Consider the following 27652-nt stretch of genomic DNA (forward strand, 5'->3'; position numbering starts at 1 on the left):
CAAGGAAAAAAATTTCCCGGATTTTTCCCGGTTAAAAATACGCTTTCTACCGGGTGACACTATATTTACCCATATCAATCCTTTGAACGGTTAAGGTTTTATACATGGGCGTACAATTTCCCGGCACTTTAGAAAACGAAACTCAGGGAAAAAGACACGTTTTGGAAATATCTTTGATGTGCAGCAACATGTACGCTATGTATTTTCGCATTACGAAAGTATACATTGGAATTCCACCAAACACCACATGTTACTTTCCGAATCATTGAAATCGAGATTTCAATGCGCTTTTGTAAGCCGTTCGTAGCTCATGTCACGTGATCTCGCCAGCCGATGACAGCAGATATTCAGAGCAAAGGGCACGTGATGTAGTCAGACAACAGCAACATCACTATTAAGTAGCACGAACACACAAACAGGGAAAGTTAATAGTTTAAATTAATATACATAGTATTGCTACACGAAAAGCAAAGCTTTCACATATAATATTGGTCTCAAGCTGCAAGAGAAGCTAAGCTTCAGCATGTACTGTTGATCTTTTTTGCGTGTGTTACACTTTAAGAAATATCACACAAATTTTCCAGTAAAATTTTTAATAATGACATAAATGTCTGATCTTCAGGGTTCGAAATTCTTCTAAATGACTCGTCACCAAAGAATTGATTTTTAAATGAGAGTCAAACGCTCTGTGATTTAATAAATTCATGTTACATTCTTGCACATAGTTCAACTTACGTAAAAGGATATTTACTTTGAAAGTAATGCTTTTCAAACCACTACTCGCAATATTTTCCTGCGACCTGTTAGAAATATGTTTGTTTCAGCAGTTGCCAGAGAGCTCAGATAACAGGCGACACCGCGCTTTGGTAGCTATCATGACGTAGGAAGCCTGTATGTACATACGTGTAAAAGATTGAATGATCATACATTATGTCATAAAAGAAACAAGACATCAGAGGATACTGCAAGAGCATCCGAATTTCGTGAATCATATAATTAAATGTGCACATTTAAAGTGCATACTTAAAGGGGACATTCGTAAGTCCAGATTCCCAATGAAGTAGACCCCGACCTGTTGTTAAGTTTTTCAGTGTGGTTTTCGGGATGTAAATTTTCTTGGAGCACCAGTACTGTATTATATCATGTTTGGTTCTTTATTATGGCATAATGCCATACGTGCTAGAAAATGAAAACGTGCACTTGAAATGCAGCGAACAGTTGAAACTAGCCAGTACTGTGGAATGAAACATTTTGTTTCAAATACATTGACTGCTTCTGCGGAAAAGGTTAACAAAAGTCAAATTTCTATAGCAAACAGACAAAAATAACTTCATTGTTCCGCAAGGCGATTAATGCTTGACTGTCAGAAAGGTGGAAATAAAATACAATCTGAACTAATGACATATTTCAGTCTTCCGTAATTATGTGAATGTGTTTTAATTTACTTGATAGCTCCTGGCCACAGATATCCGTATTGTTTTCATTTGACGTGAGAGTAAACGAAGAGGAAACAGCAAAATCATTAAATGTAAACACGGGTCACATGGAGAGCACGTACTATAACTCAAGACTGCTCTGCGCATCAGCCCCGGATCTATGACATTTGCGAACCAGGTCAATACTAAAAAAAAAAATCGAATTTTCAAAATATGTTCATCTTGTAGCACACATCTTTCTGAAAGTCTGAAACATAAAACATTTGTATTCAAGGAAATGTAAGACATATTATTTGGCCTTAAGTATGACAAAGTGCAGTGCCACGCCTCTTCATAAAGCATTTTTCTGCCGCACATCCAAACTATATTCAGGAGAATGGAAATCGAAATGTCCTATGGTGCTTCTCCTGCTGCCAGTCGGCCGGTTTGACAACCTGCCCCCCTTTTAAAAAACCTCGCAATTAATAGTGGATGGGATTATTTGTAATTGAGAGAACAAGAACTCTTCAGAAAATCTGAACTCTTTATTGCATATTAGTTAATAACTTGCTGTTTTGTGTGACATAAAATTAAATAAAGGATGTATAAAACCAATACTGACAAGAGATAATCAAGAAATTACACATTTCGTCAAACCTTCACTCCTAGCATTTTTCTCTCTCTAATCTTGCTAAAGCTTTACATGGCGTGCTTTCCTTTCTGCGAAAGAATCTATTACCTCATCAAAGTTCGTCAAACATTTTGCCACATGAAAAATCGAAATGTCGCTATCTAATACTGAAAAAGCTGTTAATACAAATAATACTGGTGTGGTTTCTCGATCTGATAACGTCTATTTTATCACAGTCTGCTGGATAAAACAAAATAGGCCTTTCTAATACCGCAGCAATTTTGTAACACACCAAATAAGAAAGACTGTTTTGGCACAAATGGCCAGTTTTATATCACGACAGAATATAATCCACAAAGTAGCAATATCAAATGCGTATTAGGCCTACTACAAGCAAAAAGCTTTGTGTTAGGAAATAGTTTCACATTTCATTCACATGCGCCAGCTTCTCAAGCATGAGATCGAAAAGTAGTATTACAAAATTTTTATATAAATTTGGAATCGTCTTATTCTTCCATAATTTGTGTGATGTCCCCATTTCTTCTCCTTCCTCATTCTAACAAACAATCTTGTCAAACAAACAATCTTGTCATCACCAATTCTGTAGCTACTGCTGCCACTGTCAAAATTTGTTCGCCGAATAACTTCACTAACCCTGCCAGAATCACAAGTTTAGTTATCCCACGATTATTTTCTGGTTAGGCGTTATTATGTGTTCGAACAGCACGTTTTCCACGTTACTTCCAGAATAGAACTTACGCGGCTGCTAGTCGGGGACTGTACTACTGGTCTTCACAAGTGTAGCGATCTGGCCAAAAATTTTCTGTCAAAATTTCATTGCTCACTTGTTATTTCTGTCAGTCATTTATTTCCATTCTGGTAGTCTGAATCTATGGATTTCGCTAGTAATTATAACAATGCTGATCATTCGCAAACCCAATCAACTACATAATCAGACAGCGATTGGTATTCATCCGTTCGGTATTACTCCCTCAAGCTCGTATAGCCCCGTCCCCTTATGTCTGCGGAAAGGTTATTTCTAGATGCAACGAGGATTCTCCTGACAGAGAGATCACGTACACTATGCATGCATTCATTCAAAAGTCAACTTATGATTCATTCAGAAATCAACTTAAAATGTGTTCAAAAATGTTCATAAGCCAACAGGGAAGCATTTCAAAATCATATGAATAATCAATATAATGGAAGGAAACATTCCACGTGGGAAAAATTATATATAAAAACAAAGATGAGGTGACTTACCGAACAAAAGCGCTGGCAGGTCGATAGACACACAAACAAACACAAACATACACACAAAATTCAAGCTTTCGCAACAAACTGTTGCCTCATCAGGAAAGAGGGAAGGAGAGGGGAAGACGAAAGGAAGTGGGTTTTAAGGGAGAGGGTAAGGAGTCATTCCAATCCCGGGAGTGGAAAGACGTACCTTAGGGGGAAAAAAGGACAGGTATCACTTCCTTTCGTCTTCCCCTCTCCTTCCCTCTTTCCTGATGAGGCAACAGTTTGTTGCGAAAGCTTGAATTTTGTGTGTATGTTTGTGTTTGTTTGTGTGTCTATCGACCTGCCAGCGCTTTTGTTCGGTAAGTCACCTCATCTTTGTTTTTATATATAATCATATGAATAATCGATAGACAAACATGCCCTGGATGCTAGGCGCTTTGTGAAACAAGTTTTTTTCCTCAAGAATATTAATTTGGCGCCCCCTTTCCCCGATAGCATCTAGCTGCTTGCTGCCACTGCCTGCACAGCCAACAGCCACATGCCTGTAGCCAGAAGCAGGAGAATCTACTACTCGAACGTGACAACTGTGCATGCGCATGAGCCCACGCGTAACTGCTAAAACAAATGGAATGTAAACAGTTGCGACTTCACGCTCATTGGAGGCAGTTTGTTGTTATGAAGCACTGCATAATCTTCCTAAAGCTTTTGACACATTTTGGTGTTGGCAGACACTTGCATGAGCACTGTGTGTCGTCGTTGTATATGGCGCATTTCCTTTGCAATTTAAGTTATTTTCATTTTTTTCTCTCGTTTATGTTACATTGTTGAAGTATTATTCTGCACTAGCGGGATACAGTAATATCCTTTGTTAGAGTATTGGTTCTTACAAGTCAAAATTACAAAAATTTAACTGAAAACCAAAACAATGAAAAATTCCCGGAATTCTAAAAATATCCCGGGTTTTTCCCGGTTTTCTCCCGGATGAAAATATTCCCGGGTTTTTCCCGGATCTCCCGGTTGTCCCAGGTCGTATACACCCTGAATTAAAATTAAACAATGAGAGCCACAAACAACAGTAGTATTATCTTGACTGCCTTAGTAAAAGAAATGTTCCTATTTGTTACTACTTCACGATTGATTTGGATAGAAATTTTGAACTAATTCTGTCATTTTATTGGTATGTTGATGTTTAGCCAATGAAAGAGATCTGGTATTGATATAAAGATAGGGACTACTGCTTCCCATAGTTAGTTAATTTAGAACTTGTCACTTTCAAATTTCATTCTGGAAGTAACTACACTGAAGTTCAGTTTCGTGTTCGATGGCTGTGTATCTTCATACACGCTGAAGCGCCAAAGAAACTGGTATAGGCATGCGAATCCAAATACACAGATAAGTAAACAGGCACAATACGGCACTGTGGTCGGCAATGCCTATGTAAGACAGCAAGTGTCTGGTGCAGTTGTTGGTTCAATTACTGCTGCTACAATGGCAGTTTATCAAGATTAAAGTGAGTTTCAACGTGGCGTTATAGTCAGCACACGAGCGATGTGACACAGCATCTCTGAGGTAGCGACGAAATGGGGAGTGTACTGCGAATATCCGGAATCCAGTAAAACATCAAATCTCTGACATCACAATGGCCAGAAAAAGATACTGCAATAACGGGACCAACAATGACTGAAGAGAATCATTAAATGTGACGCAAGTGCAACACTTCTGCAAATTGCTGCAGTTTTCAATGCCAGGCCATCAACAAGTCTCAGTTTGCGAACCATTCGAGAAAACATCATTGATATCGGCCGAAAGCTAACTTGTGTGCCATTGATGACTGCACTACACAAATCTTTACGCCTCGCCTGGGCTCGTCAACCCAACATTGGACTGTTTATGACTGGAAATATGTTGCCTGGTCAGACGAGTCTCATTTCAAGCTGTCAAGCGAACGGACGTGTATGGATATGGATGTGCATGGGTGTAGAGATAGCAAGGGACTGTTCAAGCTAGTGGAGGCACTTTAATGGTGTGGAGCGTGTGCAGTGGAATGATATGGAACCCCTGATACATCTAGAAATTACTCCGACAGGCGACACCTACATAAGAGTCCTGTCTGATCACCTGCATCCATTCATGTCCATTGTGCATTCCGACGGACTTGGGCAATTCCAGCAGGACAATGCGACACCCCACACATCCAAAATTGATACAGAGTGGCTCCAGGAACACTCTTCTGAGTTTAAACATTTTCGCTGGCCACCCAACTCCCCAGACATGAACATTATTGAGCATATCAGAGATGGCTTGCAACATGCTGTTCAGAAGAAATCTTCACTCCCTTGTACTCTTACAGATTTATGGCCAGCCCTGCAGGATCCATGGTGTGAATTCCCTCCAGCACTACTTCAGACATTAGTCGAGTCTATGCCACGTCATGTTGCGGTACTTCTGCATGCTTGCAGTGGCCCTACACGATATTAGGCAGGTGTAGCAGTTTCTTTGGCTCTTCAGCGTAGTTGCAGTTTAATGATATTTTACCATTAACTTTACAATATCAGAGGTTGTTATGTCAAATGGTAGGTCAGTTCTAACTACATAATTAATTTTATGCTACAAATATATAATGACCATTGTGATTACATTACGCTGAATGGATATTCTGCATTAAGCCTAACCTCAGACATGTCACAACATAAGGAGACACAAAAAAACTTATATCCAGGTTGTTACACCTTTATAGAAAAAAATGATCCAAAGGAATACTCACAATGGCCTGTTATTTTCCTTCATTTTACGTTTATTTTCTTTACTGGCATCTGAGTCATCATCATTCACACAAATTCCATTTTCACTGCTTTCTAATGTATTTTGTGCACATACAGATATAGAAGATTCATCAAAGCCCAGATCAAAACCAAGTTCTTCTCGAGACAGCTCCGACATATAAACCAGGACACTTCTAAGAGGCTTTAACTTATCAGGGCTCATCATTTTTACACCAACATGCAATAATTTTTTTGCAGCTTTATAATATATAGTATCTGGGTGGTTGTAAACCATAGCATTATTGCACATTAGTTTGAAGTCCTCCTGCAAATAAAGGAGATTATTACTATAATTTCAAACAATGGAAAATCCAGGATTGAAAAATGACAATATTATGAAAAATATAGACTACTACTCACCATATAGTGGACATGCTGAGTCGCAGGCAGGCACAAGAAAAAGATTGCTAACAAGTTATGCTTTTGGCTAAAACACCTTTTTCTGCTTTAGACAAATAACACACACATTCAATGAGAGAAACAATCTGGGTGGTGGGGCTAACAAGGAGGCTGTGGTGGGGAGGGGGAGGGATAGCAGAGTAGGGGTGGGGGATGGTAAAGTGCAGATTGTGGGAGCGTACAGGGTCAAGGTGGGGAGAGGGTAGGGCCGTTAGGTGCAGTCTGAGGGTTACACAGAGGGCGGAGGAGGGGGGGGGGGCGCAGTAAAGGAGACAAGGCCTTTTCCTCACCCTCTCCGCCCTCCCTCGGTCTAACGTCCTGACTGCTCCTAGCTGCCCTACCTCTCCCCACCTCGTCCCTGTATACTCCAACAAACAGCACTTACCCTCCCCCACCCATACCCTGCTATCCCTTTCCCTTCCTGTCCCAGCCTCCTCCTTATCCCCATCCCCCACACGGCTTCTCCGATCACGCACTGCGGTTCACAGTCTGGCCTGAGCTGTCACTAACAGTGGTCATTATGAGTGAGAGTTGCATTTGTGAGAACGTGTGTCTTATTTGTCTAATGTAGAAAAAGGCTTTCTGGCCAAAAGCGTAATTTGTTAGCATTCTCTGTTGTGCCTGTCTGTGATTCAGCATCTCCACTATACGGTGAGTAGCAATCTACCTGTTTTATAATACCAACATTACTTTAATTTCTGAGATTCCTTTAAATTAAAAAATTATGTTTATTACATGACCTACTTCATTACAAGCTACACTAGGTCACATTGAGTTTTGACAATTTCAGTTGATAAATATATCATCTTTCTAATATCTTTTAATGCAGTCCACCGTCACACTTATTTTTACACTGACATTCATTCTTAACTTAATCTTCAGATTCATCATGTTCACGAAACAGCCAGTCAGTTTTATGTGCTGTGTACAGCATACATAAATCAATAATGTACATAGAATATAATGGCAGGATTCTTAAACGAGTGGAGGGATGCACATGAGGAGGTGCAGTCCTCTGTGTATGGTACATCAAGATCATGAAGTCATTTTGCTTAATACAAAATCAGAATAGAATAAAATTTTGCAGCTCACTCCTTTATGTGAGAATTCAGTCCTGCGTCTTGAGAGAAGCAGCACACTCAAGAAGCAAAACAATAAACTATGTTCAAGACATTAACAATCTGACTTTGTATAGCATTCTTAATTATATTTTAAAACTACGAGTGCATGCTAAAAAGTAATGCATCCAAATTTTTTACGTGAAAATTGTTAGGGCTTTATACATAAAACAAAAAATAATTAATGTTCTACATCTTTATTCTACATGTCTACAGGGTGGTCCATTGATAGTGACCAGGCCAAATATCTCACAAAATAATGGGGGTTCCTATTTTTAAAAATGCAGTTGTTATCTGCTTGACCTATGGCAATGACATCTAGCGGGCCAACCATAGCGCCATCTGGTTTCCCCCTTCAAGCTAGACAAGTTTCATTCTTTGTAGTTTTTTCGTTTGACGCTTATTTCGAGTGATATTTGGACCGGTCACGATCAATGGACCACCGTGTATATATTTGCATCCTCTGTCACTAGAGGGCTCTGAATTGTAGTGCGTAATATGGCTGTGTGTAACATAGCTATGTCGGCTTGTGGGAAACGACATGCTACAATTGAGTTTAGAGTTCTAAAGAGTTTGTCATCCAATTTTCTTGTTTCCAAAACTTAAAGAATACCTTCAAAGACTTCACTTTGATTTTGATAAGGTGATGCAAGCAGGGGCAAGGTTGTGAATCCATCAACGATGTCCATGATTCTATAGTGACGGTATCAACGAACTGGTCTCTCAGTGGGAGGAATCTGTTCATCGCCAGAGTGATTATGTTGAGAAATAAATAAGTAGACATGGAAGGGTAAGTAAACATATGTAGACTGTTAATAATATTTGTTTTACTTCAAAAGCTTTAACAGATTTCAAATAAAAACATTTGGAGGCATTATTTTTCAGAATGCTCTCACATAATTGAACACTCTCTATCACATTAGATACACTTTGTCCCAACCTGTCTCCCTCTGTTCTCCCCTGTTTTGCTGAAACCATCATACACTACCAGCTGTGACAACAGAGCTTTCCATGCTACTTCATCTACATCTACATTTATACTCCGCAAGCCACCCAACGGTGTGTGGCGGAGGGCACTTTACGTGCCACTGTCGTTACCTCCCTTTTCTGTTCCAGTCGCGTATGGTTCGCGGGAAGAACGACTGTCTGAAAGCCTCCGTGCGTGCTCAAATCTCTCTAATTTTACACTCGTGATCTCCTCAGGAGGTATAAGTAGGGGGAAGCAATATACTCGATACCTCATCCAGAAACGCACCCTCCAGAAACCTGGACAGCAAGCTACACCGCGATGCAGAGCGCCTCTCTTGCAGAGTCTGCCACTTGAGTTTGCTAAACATCTCCGTAACGCTATCACGGTTACCAAATAACCCTGTGACGAAACACGCCGCTCTTCTTTGGATCTTCTCTATCTCCTCCGTCAACCCGATCTGGTATGGATCCCACACTGATGAGCAATACCCAAATATAGGTCGAATGAGTGTTTTGTAAGCCACCTCCTTTGTTGATGGACTAAATTTTCTAAGGACTCTCCCAATGAATCTCAACCTGGTACCCGTCTTACCAACAATTAATTTTAAGTGATCATTCCACTTCAAATTGTTCCGCACGCATACTCCCAGATATTTTACAGAAGTAACTGCTACCAGTTATTGCGTTTCTAGATGGACAATATGCCAATACTAGAGGAAATGGCACTGTTCATAATATAACTTGCATTACTACTATTTGTGAGCATGTGGTGAGCAGTGTAACTTGCAGTTTCAAAGAGGAACATCTTTCCATAATAAGATGATGGCAGCTGCTTTTCCTTTGAATCTGATGACTGAAAATCCACTAAGTTGATATCTATCAATCTTCAAAAATACAAAAAGCAGTGATACATAGATGACCAAGTATACTATTGAGGAATCAACAAGACCACTGCTATAGGCAATAATGTCTATGAATTTGTTTCTTGCACATGTAACCTCTTAAGTCTGTTCTATTACAGTACAATTCATAATTGAAAATATCAGGCTACAGATGCAGTCTATGAGTTGATTCCTGACACAGTTTATCAATGGAATTGGGATACAGACTGAGGGATGATACAATTTAGCCCAAATGAGTTGGCACCACACTTCTCCTCAGGTTGAAGGGCAGGTCACAAACACTTTGAAACTAACAGAAACAACTGAAAACAAACCACCTGCTGCTCAAGGCGCGTATGTCAGTGGCCTGTATTGTCACTAGAATGATTGCCCATTAATATCTGCTCTCCTTACACATACTTCCCTTACTGTCCAAGTTCCCACAATGCCACCAGGTGCATTCAATCCCATGTTGGGCTGAGATAATATTGTTTTGGCTCGTCCGTATATATACAGTGAAACCTCACTTTTACACTTTTCAAGGGACTTCAAAAAAATGGTGTAAAACATGGGAAAATGTGTAAAATAAATATTTTGTATGGTGGCTGAATATGTGTTATTCTGCGTCTCTTGAACTGCAGTCATCTTTTTGAAGTTATCAAGTACTGTGCCTCATCTATTATGTACAAAACTACACATACACGCAAATTAGCACTCACATTGTTTGTTTGTGTAACATCACAAAAAAAAAACATATGTAAATATAGCACTTGACAACGAGAATAAATTCTGGAAACACGTTTTGCTCAGCATGAATTAAATATGTAACTGACACTGTGTTTAAACTAAAAACATTTGATCAACGAAAACTGAATGACGCTGTCAATTAGTGCTCCAAGTGGCCATACGCCGAAACACGCTAAATATGGTTCGACAAAGGTGTCATGATGATCACAACAATCACGAAACTGCGTTTGCGCAGTAGAGATAGTTAGGAAATGGTTGTGATTTTTCATGATATCTTCATTCAAATGAACCTAGCTACTCATATCAGCCACCACACCAAGTAGAGCTTGGAAACGGTGGGAGATACGGCATGAATTGTTCCAACTTTTACACCTTTACCGGTTCAAATCCACTGAGTAGAGTGCCCTGGTGTCAAGAAACTTAACCATGTAATATTTGTAAATAAATGCTACTGGACAGCCAACATCATGCCAGCTTAATTTTCTTCTCCGCAAACATTTTTTCGTAATGCATAAACTGCAGGAAAATTATAAATGTGTCAACAAAAAATCAGGTGCAAATTAACACTGTGGGCATAGGAAATTTGACGGGACTGATAAAAAAATGTTGTGAACGGTAGGAAAACATTAATTCCGGGACTGAAAGAGTTGAGTTATACTGTAATTGAGAATTTTCAGTTAATTAAAAGTACACTACGTGGGGATTTCAAAGATTAAGTTACACATTGTTATGGTGAGTCAAATAACTTTTGTTGAATACTGCACTATATGTCAAAGTGACACACATACATATCACTATTTTTCAATAAAGTCATGAAGTCTCTGTAAACAATGATCAGAGCATTCTACAACTGTTCAATACCTCGACGATAGAAATCTGCTCCTTGGTCACAAAGCAATTCAAGAACTGCTGTGTGAACATCCCCATTGTTGGAAAAGCACTTTCCCTCCCATATGTTCTTTCAACTTGCTGAAAGGATGGAAATCACATGGTGCACGATCTTGAGTTTCCAACCAGCATGTCCCACATCTGTGCGTCCTTGGCCAAACTGTAGGCACCATTCCGCTACGGCTGAACACACACTGCATTTGATCCATATACCACCAGAATTTAACAGTGACTCTATGTGCAATTTAGAAATTTGAAATCTTATTATCCCATGTGCTTAATTTTGGAATATGTTTCCAGTTGTCATCAATATCACAGGACAACTGTCTCTGCAGGAAGCCTGAAAAAGTACTCTCTTCTAACAATACATTACTGTTCTTGCACAATGGTCTTAGTGTGGAGTGAACTGTAACTTACTTTCTGAAGTCTGTACGTACATATCTGAAGTAATGATAATTGTTTTCTTCACATAAAGTTTCTTTTAACAGCCAGTTCAATTTTTGATGCAACTAAAATACACTGGAAAGACAATTTATTGATCTACACAGTTAGCATGGGGTGTACAGGTTATTTCCTGGTTTAATTTACTTGAATTCTTCAATGAGGAGTGGAAGAAAGCAAGGCTGCACCAATTACAACCAAAACATACTTTCATCATCATGACTGCACCTGACTTTTTTCGATGGGCCACTATTTTCTATTTCAGTAGAGGACAATGAATACTTACATGAGGAAGGTAGCTCTCTGATAAAGTAGAAAATTTGCAGAATAAAAGGATGTAGAAAATAATGGGGTACCCATTTTGCCTTAGGTGCCAACACACAATAGTTCCAAGTAAATGACGATCAAAGCATGCAGAAAAAAGAAAGGAGCGAGCTTATAGTGCAGTGGCTAAGATTGCAGTACTGAATTTTTGCGCCCTGTGTTCAAATCCTATCTCGTGTTTTTTTACTTTGTTTTTGTGCAAATACATGGCATCAATATTTTAAATACAATGGCATTACTGACAGAAAAAACACACTTCAAAACAATACAAATCTAACAGCAGTTGAAACTGAAAGAAATAGATTGTTCATTAAAAGTAACTTCACCAAAGCGTATGCCGTCCTGTCAACTCTGCAACATATACTTTTACAGACAGGCAAAGAACTACAAATCCTGACTGCAGAAGTACCGGATTCTCAATGCACAGCAACAGGAAATCACAAGTTGAAGAATATAATTAAAATACGGGCCTTGATCCATAATCAGCTGCTGGTTTCAGATTTCAAGGATCTACTTTGATATGTGTGTTTCGCCACAAAATTAACAGCAGATCGCAATGTAATTAGCAACTTAACAAGATTGCTTTTCCTAAAGATATTCACACTAAAGATATGACTACGGCATTTTGCACGTTACTTGTGCTCCAAATTTTTCACACTAAAGATGTGACTACGGCATTTTGCACGTTACTTGTGCTCCAAATTTTTATGCTTTCAATGTTTTTCTGACAAATATCATCTTGCAGTATAAACTGGTTCTCCCCACATATAAAACCAAAAACCAAAGCAAAACTTGAAATGGTAAAATTTACATTTTTCATTTTCAGTTATTGTGAATTATATAAAATTTGTAATGATAAAAGATAAAACCTATCAAAACAATATTTGAATTGTTTATTTCTTTTGACAATGATTTCATTGTATTTCACAATGTAACAAAAACATATTGATGTCACATACTTCTGTGAAGGGGGAAAAAATCATAAGATTGGATCGGAACAGGGGGAAATTAAATTGGGGGCTTTGACAGAGTACATGGAAGGAGTGACCAGAACCATAATTCAAGTACATTTAGGTGATGTCATTACAAAATTATCAATATGCTGTGCTACAAATTTAAATACATAAACACATAATCTTCACATTAGAACAGATCCCTCAGTTATTTAAAAAAATTCAAGAAGGATCATTTGTTTCGTTCTTCGAGCATACTTTAGTGAAAGAAGTTGGTTGATATAAATTAGAACTTCAATGTTCTTCACAACGATTTCGTATAACCTTGTGTACGAATTCACGATGTTATCATCACAATGAAGTTCTGGAATGTCGTATTTTTAGAAGTAATAGAGAGCCTCCTTCACTCATCTTCTGAAACAGTGGCATCTCCAACACCAACTGACGCACCACAGCCAGTCTTCGTGATACAGTGTTTGTAATACAGTCTGTTGTGTCACAGAATTCCAGGCAGCAACAAATACATACATAGCCTGTAGATAGCTAAGTCTCATCATTTCATTCTTCTCAAGCTACACTATGTGATCAAAAGTATCTGGACACCCCCAAAACCATTCGTTTTTCATATCAGGTGCATTGTGCTGCCACCTACTGCTAGGTACTCCATATCAGTGACCTCAGTAGTCATTAGATATCGTGAGGGAGCAGAATGGGGCACTCCGTGGAACTCACAGACTTCAAACGTGGTCAGGTGATTGGGTGTCACTTGTGTCATAAGTCTGTATCCGAGATTTACACACTCCTGAACATCCCTAGGTCCACTGTGTCCGATGTGATAGTGAAGTGGAAATGTGAAGGGACATGAGCAGCACAGAAGCGTACAGGCCGACCTCATCTGGTGACTGACAGAGACCACTGACAGTTGAAGAGGGTCGTAATGTGTAATATGCAAGACTTCTATCCAGACCATCACACAAGAATTCCAAACTGCATCAGGATCCACTGCAAGTACTATGACAGTTAAGTGGAAGCTTAGAAAACTTGGACTGAAGGTCAAGCTTTTGCTCATAAGCCACACATCATGCTAATAAATGCCAAATGACACCTCTTTTGATGTAAGGAGCGTAAATATTGGACAACTGAACAGTGGAAAAACGTAGTGTGGAGTGACGAATCACAGTACGCAATGTGGTGATCCGATGGCAGGGTATGGGTATGGCGAATGCCCGGTAAACGTCATCTGCTAGTGTGTATAGTGCCAACAGTAAAATTCAGAGGCAGTTGTCTTATGATGTGGTCGTGTTTTTCATGGAAGGGGCTTGCTCCCCATGTTGTTTTGTGTGGCACTAATCACAGTACAAGTCTACATTGAGGTATTAAGCATCTTCTTGCTTCCCACCATTGAAAAGCAATTCGGGGATGGCGACTGCATCTTTCAACATGATCGAGCAATTGTTCATAATGCACAGCCTGTGGTGGAGCGGTTACACGACAATAACATCCCTGTAATGGACTGACCTGGACACAGTCCTGACCTGAATCCTATAGAACATATTTGGGATGTTTCGGAACGCCGACTTCGAGCCAGGCCTCACCGACCGACATTGATACCTCTCCTCAGTGCAGCACACAGTTAAGAATGGGCTGCCATTCCCTAAGAAACCTTCCAGCACCTGATTGAGAGTGGAAGCTGTCATCAAGGCTATGGTTGGGCCATACTGAATTCCAGCATTACCGATGGAGGGTGCCACGAAATTTTAAGTCCTTTTCAGCCAGGTGTCCGAATACTTTTGATCACATAGTGTATAAAATTGACATCTGCCTAACTGCACTGCTACTATGTATTTGGCTTCAATAGAGTATTTTATGCCCAATTCCAATTACTGCACATAATTTGTGCAGTTCGGAGGAAGGAACTCAACATTTACATTCAGATAGGTTTCCTTGGGATGCACAAAGCATCAGGCAATAAGAAAGAAGTTTCATGCCTGCTACACCCATTTTGGCATTTAAATGCTTGAAAAATATCGTAAAGGTTTATGACATCATCCAGGCACTGCTGTTGTAAGTGCAAACTAGGTTTTTATGTTTTTCAAACACGTGGGAATTTTAAAATTTCCTATTATTAGTTGAGGGAAACTTTCACTTCCATCATTATTAACACACAACAGTGTCGTCTTATTTACTTTACCCTTTTTTTTAAATCTCTGTGGCATTTTTCTCTCTTCATGGAATATGATTTTGCAGGAAGTAAATTATAAAAAGACATCAGTTTCACCAAAATTGAAAATGTCTCTGGGCTAGTAATCCTGTATCAGTTATGGTGATGCAATGTTCTTCCAGTAGTTTACACTTTCTAAGAGCACAGCCTTACGTTTCCTCTTACAGTTTGAAATGACATATTATGCCTATTCTAACTCCATACACAATAAGAAACATCGCTATAAGAAACTAACAACCTTTGAGTCACGGTGTGACAGCATAACAAAGACAGAACCTAATCCTTTAGTAACTTGTACAATGGAGACAGGCCAGATCTGGTACAAGACAATGTAAATGGTATCCCCCTGCGAGGGACCACTGTCTTCCAGCTGCAGGTGAATGAGGCGCTGTCCATGGTCGGCAACCTCCGATGGAATGCCTGAAGCTGCTGAACATTGAGCTACTTGAATGAGGCGTGCGCCACACCCGTAGTGGCAGAGGTGTAGTAATGTATGAGACTACACTCCTCCCTCCTTGAGGGGAAGAGTGCCCATATGCTGGCTCTTCTGCAATGCTCTGATGGTTGATATGTCCACGGTGTTGTATGCTATTGTCCTGGACATGAACAGCTCCCCACCACGTGAATGTGCTTTAGGAGCAGCATTAGTGTGTGTGATGCATGTCTTCCTTTCCCTCCTGGAGAGCAGGCAGAGGACTCTCCCTCCTTATACGCACTGGACGTGGTGGCGTTAGATATGGTTGCAGAGGCTAGGAGCTGCGATGCCCAGAGACAATGTCGAAGGGGTCGGCAAGGGGCAGCAGGAAAGCCAGTGCCGAGTCAGTGGAGGAGGTGCCCTTATTGGTGTAGAAGGTGTCCATAAGTGGCTAGACAGCCAGCAGGAGATCAAATCAGGAAGGTGGGTGGGCATGGTGTGGGCAGCATGCTGCCCACAGTGAACGGCTATGCCAACAGAAGAGGCACTGGTATGGTGGACTGCCTTGAGATGTCAGTGCCCAACAAAGGGTTCCTACAATGCTGCATTAGGAACCTATTTGGGCACCAAGGAAGACTGACATCTGGAGTACCCAGAATAACCAACCAGTATGTTTCCACTGCAGACGACCGAGACATGTGGTATGCTATTGCCGAGAAAGGCAGCGGATATTTGATAACACCCGCGCAAGAAGGCAGCAGATTGATCTTAGCCGACGGAAATGAACAAGAAGATGTGGGTGGAGGGCAACGTAGGTCAACATCGCCGCAAGCTAGCCACAGGAGAAGACGCTCCCCAACACGCCGATCAAGGTCTCCAGCGCCGTTTAGACGCTCCAGCCGATCAACTAACTGACACAACCTGGAAAACTAAAGGGTGCGACCTTCCTTGGAGGTGAGGCAGCCGAAGAGAAAAATCCTCTGCCGTCAATCACTACAAAAATGATAGGAAGCTACGTCGATCTCATGGATGGCTGACCAGCCCAAGCTCTTGTGGACTCTGGAGCATCATATTCAGTCATTTTGGAGAAGTACCGTCGCCAGCTGCAGAAAACCATATTCGTCAACAACAAAACATCTCTGCTGAAGGTGGCTAATGGGCAATATGTAAAACCTATCGTCAATTCGTGGAAGAGGGTAAATGTTCTTTATAGTTGCCTTGTTAAGTTTCCTGTAATCAACGCAAAAGCACCAACTGTCATCCTTCTTCCTGACAAGGACCACTGGTGAGGACCATGGGCTCTGCATAGGGTGAATGATGTCATTCTTTATCATTTTCTCTACTTCGTCATGAATTATTCAACGCTCTGTTGCTGACACACAAAAAACTCTCTGGCTTATTGGTTGATGGTCTCCAGTGCTAATCCGGTGCTTCACCATCAGTTTGTCTAATTTGCTCTTCACCTATGGATTGAAGCATTTGGAGATTAGATTAGATTAGATTAGATTAATACTAGTTCCATAGATCATGAATACGATATTTCGTAATGATGTGGAACGAGTCGAATTTTCCAATACATGACATAATTAGGTTAATTTAACAACATACTTAAGTTAATATAACAACTTTATTTTTTTGTTTTTTTGTTTTTCTTTATTTTTTATTTTTATTTTTTTTAATATATTTTTTTTTTTTCTTAATTTATATCTAAAAATTCCTCTATGGAGTAGAAGGAGTTGTCATTCAGAAATTCTTTTAATTTCTTCTTAAATACTTGTTGGTTATCTGTCAGACTTTTGATACTATTTGGTAAGTGACCAAAGACTTTAGTGCCAGTATAATTCACCCCTTTCTGTGCCAAAGTTAGATTTAATCTTGAATAGTGAAGATCGTCCTTTCTCCTAGTATTGTAGTTATGCACACTGCTATTACTTTTGAATTGGGTTTGGTTGTTAATAACAAATTTCATAAGAGAGTATATATACTGAGAAGTTACTGTGAATATCCCTAGATCCTTAAATAAATGTCTGCAGGATGATCTTGGGTGGACTCCAGCTATTATTCTGATTACACGCTTTTATGCAATAAATACTTTATTCCTCAGTGATGAATTACCCCAAAATATGATGCCATATGAAAGCAAGAGTGAAAATAGGCGTAGTAAGCTAATTTACTAAGATGTTTATCACCAAAATTTGCAATGACCCTTATTGCATAAGTAGCTGAACTCAAACGTTTCAGCAGATCATCAATGTGTTTCTTCCAATTTAATCTCTCATCAATGGACATACCTAAAAATTTGGAATATTCTACCTTAGCTATATGTTTCTGATTAAGGTCTATATTTATTAATGGTGTCATACCATTCACTGTACGGAACTGTATGTACTGTGTCTTATCAGAATTCAGTGAGAGTCCGTTTACAAGGAACCACTTAGTAATTTTCTGAAAGACAGTATTGACAATTTCATCAGTTAATTCTTGTTTCTCAGGTGTGATTACTATACTTGTATCATCAGCGAAGAGAACTAACTTTGCCTCTTCGTGAATATAGAATGGCAAGTCATTAATATATAATAAGAACAACAAAGGACCCAAGACTGACCCTTGTGGAACCCCATTCTTGATAGTTCCCCAGTTTGAGGAATGTGCTGATCTTTGCATGTTACGAGAACTACTTATTTCAACTTTCTGCACTCTTCCAGTTAGGTACGAATTAAACCATTTGTGCACTGTCCCACTCATGCCACAATACTTGAGCTTGTCTAGCAGAATTTCATGATTTACACAATCAAAAGCCTTTGAGAGATCACAAAAAATCCCAATGGGTGGTGTTCGGTTATTCAGATCATTCAAAATTTGACTGGTGAAAGCATATATGGCATTTTCTGTTGAAAAACCTTTCTGGAAACCAAACTGACATTTTGTTAGTACTTCATTTTTACAGATATGTGAAGCTACTCTTGAATAGATTACTTTCTCAAAAATTTTGGATAAAGCTGTTAGAAGGGAGATTGGACGGTAATTGTTGACATCAGATCTATCCCCCTTTTTATGCAAAGGTATAACAATAGCATATTTCAGTCTATCAGGGAAAATGCCCTGTTCCAGAGAGCTCTTACACAGGTGGCTGAGAATCTTACTTATCTGTTGAGAACAAGCTTTTAGTATTTTGCTGGAAATGCCATCAATTCCATGTGAGTTTTTGCTTTTAAGCAAGTTTATTATTTTCCTAATTTCAGAGGGAGAAGTGGGTGAGATTTCAATTGTATCAAATTGCATAGGTATGGCCTCTTCCATTAACAGCCTAGCATCTTCTAATGAACACCTGGATCCTACTATATCCACAACATTTAGAAAATGATTATTAAAAATATTTTCAACTTCTGACTTTTTGTTCGTAAAGTTTTCATTCAATTTGATGGTAATACTGTCTTCCTCTGCTCTTGGTTGACCTGTTTCTCTTTTAATAATATTCCAAATTGTTTTAATTTTATTATCAGAGTTGCTGATTTCAGACATGATACACATACTCCTGGATTTTTTAATAACTTTTCTTAATATAACACAGTAGTTTTTATAATTTTTGATAGTTTCTGGGTCACTACTCTTTCTTGCTGTCAGATACATTTCCCTTTTCCGGTTACAAGATATTTTTATACCCTTAGTAAGCCATGGTTTGTTACAAGGTTTCTTACGAGCATATTTAACTATTTTCTTGGGGAAGCAGTTTTCAAATGCATTTACAAAAATGTCATGAAATAAATTATATTTTAAATTGGCATCAGGTTCACGGTACACCTCATCCCAGTCTAACTGCTGTAGGCTTTCCCTGAAATTTGCAATTGTTAAATCGTTGACTGAACGTACTACTTTGGAGGACTGTTTAGTATTGCTGAATGGAGCTATGTCATATATTGTAACTAGCTGTGCACCATGATCAGAAAGACCATTTTCAACAGGCTGAGCATTTATCTGGTTAAACTTATCTTGGTCTATAAAGAAGTTATCTATCAGTGAGCTGCTATCCTTTACCACCCGAGTAGGAAAATCAATAACGGGTGTCAAATTGAAAGAACCGAGTAATACTTCAAGGTCATTTTTCCTATTACCCTCTTTCAGAGAATCTACATTGAAGTCCCCACAAATAATAATTTGCTTCCCCCTGTCTGACAGATAGCACAACAAGGAGTCCAAATTTTTCAGAAATAGATGAAAATTTCCTGATGGGGACCTATATACAGTTACAATTATAAATGTGCCTTTATTTAATTTAAGCTCACAGGCACATGCTTCTATATGTTTCTCTACACAAAACTTTTTTGTTTCTATACTTTTTGCACAATGATAACTTTTGACATATATGGCAACTCCTCCTTTCTCCATATTTTCTCTCATTACATGTGCAGAGAGCTTATAAACTCTTGAAGAATGGCAAGTAGCTTCTTCTGTTGTTCCTTAATGAGATCTGGTGATAGTCAAGCTAGAAGATCTTGTCTCATAGTGGTAATGTTAATTGAATCCACAGACTCGGCATGGGAGTTTTCTATGATGCTCAGCTGTTCTTCAATTAACGGCTCAATGTTTGCTACGCACGTGCGTCTTGGAAGGATCTGCAGTTCTCAGCGACAGTTAACTATCCACAATTCAGTGAATCTGTTCTTAAATGAGACAGAAGAGGCTGGGATGACCAAGTTATTCTTCAGTGGTATGCTTCTCTTACATTCCAGTACAAGATCCATGGGTTGATGCATAGTATGGCACGTGACAGTTACCTTTCTAGCGCTGATTGCAGGAATGATCACTTCATCCAGCACACATAGCCTCCACACACTCGGATGGGCATCTTCCTGTCTACAGTATCTCATCTCATCTAGCAGAATCTTCGAGTGACCACAAACCTGAGAAGCTTTCAAAAAGTCCCATCCGAGAATGATGTCATGACTACACTCTTGTAAGACGATGAATTGTAAGGGCTGTGTATGGCCACTTATACCCACACGAATGACACCAGAGTGGCTGCACCCATGAGAAACCAGTGATAGTAAACTGCCTTACCAAGAAATGACTGCCATTCCCACAAATTGAATGGACGAGGCAAAACTGTTCCAGGGATTGAACACCCTGCTGGGAAAGTTTGTAATCGAGATACTCAATAGAGAGTTGAAAAACACTGTGACTTACTAAGATTACACTTAAGCCTTGTGGTGTACGAGAGGACACAGGTTTCATAAGTGTTTTACTGTTACAGTACCAGTGACAACAACATCGTGATGACAGTTAATGCAGCACAGAACATCAGCCACAAATCATTCTAAAAAGCTATGTAATATAGCCAGGCACTAGTCACCCCAAACATTAAACACTAATACTGATAAGGACCAAAAGGCACGATCGCAACAAGCATTTGTTCTGAGGCGTCATCCTAAGGGAACAATCAGGTAAGACAAGTCAACCTCGGAAAGGAATTAGCACCTGGCCAATTTCACAAGTAACTCACCAAGTTGACGCAGAGTGTATGTGTCGTCAACAAACTGAACATTTATGGTAACTTTAAAGTTGCCACAAAGTCGGATCTGACCTGCGCATTGAAAAAATGTGGCCGAGCTAAAGGTTTAAGTGTGATATGTGCCGTGAAATTGGTCGCAAGCCCTAAACCCTCAGGAAACAAATCCGAAAATTCAGAACACGATGAATCCATGGCTTGATAAGGAATTTGAATCAACACAAGAGGTTAGAATTAGTAATAGAAAATTACAAATCAACAAAAGCATCTATTACAAACAAATTCTCAGTATGCAGGTGATTAACACCCAAATATGTGATAGGACGGACAACAGATTTGTAAGCTGTTGCATCCGTAAATTAACCAAGGACAGGAACATGCTGTTTACTGTAGTTTACCAGACAGCAGTTGACAGGAGCCAACGATGGGGAGCCCAGTCACGTGCATGTTTGAGAGCTGAGGAGTTAAACAGCTGGTTTGATGACCACTTGCAATGATAATATTTTATGCAGTACACACACTTCAATAAAAGGCTTATTCTGACCTATGGACGAAACTGAAACAGAATGAATGTCCATGTCCATTTGTTTAGAGGAAAGCTGAGAATGACAAACTGACTCAATGTGGCCTTTTTTGTGATACCTGTGACATGTTGCCCACTGCCTGGGCATGCTGATCTCTCATGCTGCACAAAGCAAGAGGGGCAGAATGGAAGTGCTGCATGTTGTCCTTGTCGTTGTGTCTGCCACCAGGTTTGTCCACCGCGATCAGGTTTCCTGGTTTGCATGGCATTTACTTCCTCTTCATTTGGCAAGCCTGTTGCTATTTGCCATGGTGGTTCACTATGATGATGGCGACATTCCTCCATGCTTCAATTTGGTGACCCGCTGCGCAGGTGACCTCAATTTGGTGAACATCTGTGTGGGTGACCTCAAGTCTTTGAGTAATGTTTAACAATTCATCCAAGGACATATCTTTGCATTGAAGGGACCTCTGATGAACTTCCTTGTCAGGTATGAGATGGATGGTTGTGGTGTGAACCATGGAGTCAGTCAGCATAAGATTCTATAGTTTTTAGCAATAAAGCGACACTTAACGGCTTAGACCCCGCAGCTCTTCCACCCAAGGTCAATATGACTGATGTTGCTAGTGGCACTGGGAAGGCTCTACGCGAATGGCAATAACACGGATGCATTTACGAAGATACGAAGACAACAAATTACACATTTCATCACAGAAAATTGTGGCCATTCCTGCAAGGGTCCCAAATGTCACAATAACTGATACATGCGAGAAGGAATTCAATGCTGGTGGAGCTGTTTTCCATAGGCTTCCCAATCTTTAGCAGTTGTTGTACGGCAGAAATGGCAGTGGACTCACCGGAGACAGTGGATCCTGAACGGACAACGTAGCCCATTTTTTTCCAAAGTTGTCATAATAAGTTGTTGCTAGTTGAGAACATATTGACAGACAAGTTCCATACAGAAGTTACAAGAAAAAACAGTCACTGAAGTTGAGCACACACAATTCTACTTGTCGACTCTTGGTTTCTTATTGTCTTCTGAATTAGACCACAACGATCTTTATTTGAGTCATGGTGTGACAGCATAACAAAGACAGTACGTAATTCTTTAGTGACTTGTACAAAGGAGACTGGCGAAGACTGGTGCAAGACGATATTTAGAGTATTTGCCTGCCAGGGACCACCAGCTTCCTGCTGCAGGTGACTGAGGTACTGTCCACGGTCAGCGGCATCTGGTGCAAATGTCTGGAGCAGCTGAATGGTGCACTACTTGAACGAGACGAGTGCCATGGCTGTAGTGGAGGTGGTGTAATAACATGTGAGTTACTACAATGATGTTTCGTAAAATGATACAACCAGCCATTCAATGTACTGAAATTTTCAACACCGATGTTAAGGGCAATTTCATTAGTTTTCTCTTTCAGTGTGTTTATGCTTCTAGGAATGCTGCCATGTCTCATTCCTTGAAATCACTTTAACAGAATATTTTAAATATCATCAAATGCATACATATGAATGTTCTTCTTGACGGATAAACAGGAATACTTTGTTTCAACAGTTAAGAATGCTTCTTTGTTTTTGAGTAAGCTGCACACATAGGCGGCGCTAAATTCTTTTTCTTTTGCATGTCAAGAAGTTTTGGGTTACGACTACCATTGAGAGTGCAAGCAATTGTCAGCTTTTGCAGAATTGTAAGCTTTCTATGTTCGCAGGCCATAACTCCATAAATGTACAATTAATAACTTTGATGTTTCAATAAAAAAGTTTTTGCAGTTCATATGCTGAGTTACAGTGACATCAGATCACACGCCACAGGTTGCATACTAGACTGAGCAGCAATCTATTTCTGATTCGTTCAATGCACCTGCCGGCACTGCTGCAAGGGAAGTAGAGTTACTGACTATAATCTCAGTACATTTTGACTGACTGAATCAATTACTATTTACTGCACAACAAAACACAACAAAGCATACAGTCTGTGTGAAACTGAAAGAAACCTCCGTTATGTCGGGAACTGCGTAAAACTGGATTTTAATCTACACAATGTTTCTTGTTTATTCCTTAAATGCAGACTTTTTCTCGAAGTGGGGTTCGTTAAAAGCAAGGAGGAACGGCATTGCTCTTATGGAAGTTTTGCCAGGACCAATAGCAATATTTGTTAAACAGATTTCGCTAAAAGTGGGTTTGTTAAGTCAGGTTTTACTGCAGCAACAAATCTGATGCATCTTCTGCTATATGAATTAAGTTCTGTAAAATCTCTGCTGATTTTTAAATCTATTATTTTTTTAAACTACCATATAATTATAATGTTTCTTTAATTCAGAGCAGCTTAGCACATCAACAGACCATTAAAAAAAAAAATAAAAAAAAAAAAAAATAGTAACAACTGTGGATCCAGGACCAAAGAAAATTTACACAATTAGTAATTAGCACATAATGTTTTTATGTGAATAACTGCTGCATTTAAAAAAGAATACTTACGATGAACTCATGAAGTGTAGAGTATAGATTGTCATCTATTTTCTGTTTCATTGTACTGAAATCCATTGGATTCTGAATTATCTGGGAATAACCAGGAGCAATATGATCTGTGACAGGCCATGCAAAAAACTGTTGAGGATCTCTCTTCTCAAGGCCTTTAAGCAGATAATCGAGTAACTTCTGTAATGCACTTCTCTCCTGCCTCTGTCGCAGAACGCAAGATCTGGGTTCCCGGGACACAGCGGGTGTCTGTATCCTAACTGGAAATAGAAAAATGACATAACCAATTTTTAGCTTTGACAGCCAACTACTTGCAAAGGCTTTTTTAAAGGCAACTTCCATAAGGAAAATAAAAGACTACCTGAAACACCAGAAGTTTCTAGTAAATAAAATACCCACAGTACATTAAACACTGTTTACTCCTTAGTTAGTTTCTTAGTTATATGTTCCTTAGATCTTTTGAATGACTCTTTTATCGAAATGATGTGGAATGAGTCTTTTGAAAATATAGAATCCCGAACCTTTGAAAATCCTCTAGTTACTCTGTATCAAGCTGAAGGTAAAGTGTACAAATTAAAATACTGTAGGGGAAGATATCAAATGGGAAGAATGTTTTCATAATAAATTTATATGTTATATGCCCCTCCCCCCTCCCTCCACACACACACACACACAGACACACACACACACACACACACACACACACACACACACGCGCCACTCTGAATAACTTTTACTCCAATCTATTACATTTCCTACCCATTTTCTGTTCCATTATAGTGCCTTCTGGTGCTTAACATGAAAGGGACTGTAGAGATTTTGTACTGGCTCATGTTTGACATTTTATGTTCAATGATCACTGCATGTAAAAAAAATTACTCGGAATTTACCTTAGACTTAAAATTTAAAGTTGCTAACCCAATGTGTCAGTCCTACACCAGTGAATGTCAAAGGTAATCTCAGAAATAACAGCTCGGTGAGCATCATAAAGCACAATATGAAGGTCTAACAACCAAATTTCAAGCAATGCCTATCCAAAAATTTGAAAAATACTTTCACCCACAATTAAAAAAAACTAGAAAACACATTTGAATTTTTGCATTTCTCAATACCATAATGGAAAACTGTAAGTAGTGCTGAATAATAGAATAATATTGCATTTTTTTCATTAGTACCTTGTCCAGATTGCTCACTTCCCAACCCCTGACCTGAATGTTGAACTTCACCAATGGATTTTGGAATAGGTACATTGCCTTCCAATAACGTCCTCTTATTTGATGGAGGTTCTGAAAGAGACTCCTCACCCATACTGACATCCTCTTGACTAGACTCATCACGGGGTCTTTTACGTTTCTCCTATGGACATAAATTAATTCATTTACAATTAAACACAATGAAATGAGAAATTTGATGGCCAACATATACCATCATAACTGATAGCTTACAATAATGATAAATCACTGAAAACTGAGACAATAACGATAATATTCTCAACAAAATTTGTATGTGAGAATCAATTGATGGTCACGTATGAGATGTCATGTCAAGTTGTCAAATTTAAAAACTTGACTGCAGGTTTTCCTTTCTTTATCTGTACCTGCTGTTAAGTACTAGAATACTAGTATCTATCACCTGATGGTACACAATTTCTAGAATAGTATAATATTAACAATAGCCAAAGCCAGAAGGAATGTTAGAATAATGTGACAGGCATTCATGAATTTGAAGTTAAATTTTGTCTACTGATCTGGAAAGAAAGAAAGGCAGGTCAAAGTCATCTACGTGGTACCACATTGATCGTAAGTGAAATAGACACAGAGAAGGATCTGAAATTGTTACAGTGTGGAAGATCAATGTATGCATATCAAAATGATGGATATCAAGATAATTTACTGCAGAGCAGAAAGTCAATTAAAACTGCTCAACATGGCAAAGCAAACTGTATCTAACAGAAGCCTGTACAATTTTATACTTCTTACACAAAAGAAACAGACTCCTTCTACCACCAGTTTCTCATATGTTAGTGCAGAATTGAAGGATTCCAAACAACTGGGAAAAGCCACAGGTTCTTCTTCTATATCTTCAGGATAATAATTGGCAACCAATGCTGTACAATCACAATAAAGTCATGAGATGTTCAATGGACTCTTTTATTAGAACAAGTTCCGCATTGCAAGATTACACCCACCTTCAGACATCACAAACTTCAACTCCTTCCTAACCAACAAGGCATACAGCCTTGATAACTCAAAGTAAAAGTTAGGAAGGAGTTGAAGTTTGTGTTGTCTGAAGATGAGTGTAGTCCCGAAAAGCGTAACAGGTTCTAATAAAAAGAGTCAATTGAGCATCTCATGTCTTTATTGTGATTGTACAGCACTGGTTGCAAATTATTAACATAAAAAATGATCACAGGCCTCAGACGGGATTTTATAGGGATTTTATATTGTGTATATCATCTTCAGGATAACTGTAAAATTAACACTTAAGTCAAACAATGGAAATCCAGGATGGAATGTAACAATATTATGAAAAGGGAAGTTGCCAATCACTTATAGTGAAGATGCTAATTCGCAGATAGGCACAACATAAAGACTGTCACAAATAAAGCTTTCCACCAGTAAGATCTTCATCAAAAATAGATCACACACACACACGCACACACACGCAAAAGCAATTCACACACACAACTGCAGTCTAAGGCAACTGAGTGTGGCATCAGTTGCCTGAGACTGCGGTCGTGTGTGTGTGTGTGTGTGTGTGTGTGTGTGTGTGTGACTCAGCATCTCTGCTGTATGGTGAGTAGCAACTTTCCTTTTCATAATATTATTAATGCTTTATTGTTTGGCAGAGTGTTAATAGAACCACTTTCAGACTATTTCTTTATCGGTCCACTCTCAAATAATATGTGGGAAAAACAAACACCTAAATCTTTCCCCATGGTCTCCAACTTTACTTATTCTGTCACAATGTTCATTTCTTGTATGTAGGTGGCAATCAACAAAAGTTTTGGCACCCGGAAGCGAAAGTTACTCACTGTTGTTTTGTCAAAAGATGTCAATAAAACAGTCTTTGTTCTTAATTACTGGCACCCCACATCATTTATCAGATCTGCAGCACTCTTTGCCTATTTCCTGATGTATGCAATTAGTTTCTCAGCATTATTAACAGGTGTTCTGTACATAAGTGTCCTGACCTATCACCAGAGAAAGTAGTCAAGAGAAGGTAATGTCGCTGGGCAAGCCCTGGGTCACCCCGCCCAATTCAATGTTGTCAATAAGTTGTATTCAGGTACATACATCAAAGGTTGTAACGTGAAAGGGGGGAAGGGGCATGATGCTGAAACCATATGGCAGAACACATTGCAGCAGGTACATGCGCTTCAACCAATAGCTGCGGCAGTACTTGCTGAAGAAAGTCGAGATAGGCTGCACCTGTTAAATGTTGGGGCAGCAAGTACAGTCCAACAATGTGGCCATACATTAACTGAAAACCATCTCTGAGCTGCAAGTGTTCTTGTTGCATGCGGGTTTTCCTCTGAGCACACACAGGTGTTACAAAAGATGAACATTCCCTCCCATAAGAGAACCGACTCATCAGAGAACAAAATGGTGGCTGCAAAATGGGGATCTGTTGTGCAGATTGTGAATATAGCCATGCAAAGGCTACTGTGGAACAA

At 39.3% G+C, this 27652-nt stretch overlaps 1 protein-coding gene across 3 annotated transcripts in view; it reads right to left on the reverse strand.

Annotated features, from left to right (window-relative positions):
• LOC124615943 (bromodomain-containing protein 7) overlaps positions 1-27652 on the reverse strand; it is a 116545-nt gene that overhangs the window by 63473 nt on the left and 25420 nt on the right. For all 3 annotated transcript variants that reach the window (XM_047144142.1, XM_047144139.1, XM_047144141.1), the window contains 3 exons: positions 25152-25332; positions 23977-24236; positions 6053-6375 (listed from right to left, as the gene is read on the reverse strand). In XM_047144142.1, the coding sequence (XP_047000098.1) occupies positions 6053-6375; positions 23977-24236; positions 25152-25332 (764 nt within the window). The remainder of the gene's footprint in view (positions 1-6052; positions 6376-23976; positions 24237-25151; positions 25333-27652) is intronic.

Source organism: Schistocerca americana, chromosome 5 (genome assembly GCF_021461395.2).
Source record: "Schistocerca americana isolate TAMUIC-IGC-003095 chromosome 5, iqSchAmer2.1, whole genome shotgun sequence".
Classification (NCBI taxonomy): Eukaryota; Metazoa; Arthropoda; class Insecta; order Orthoptera; family Acrididae; genus Schistocerca; species Schistocerca americana.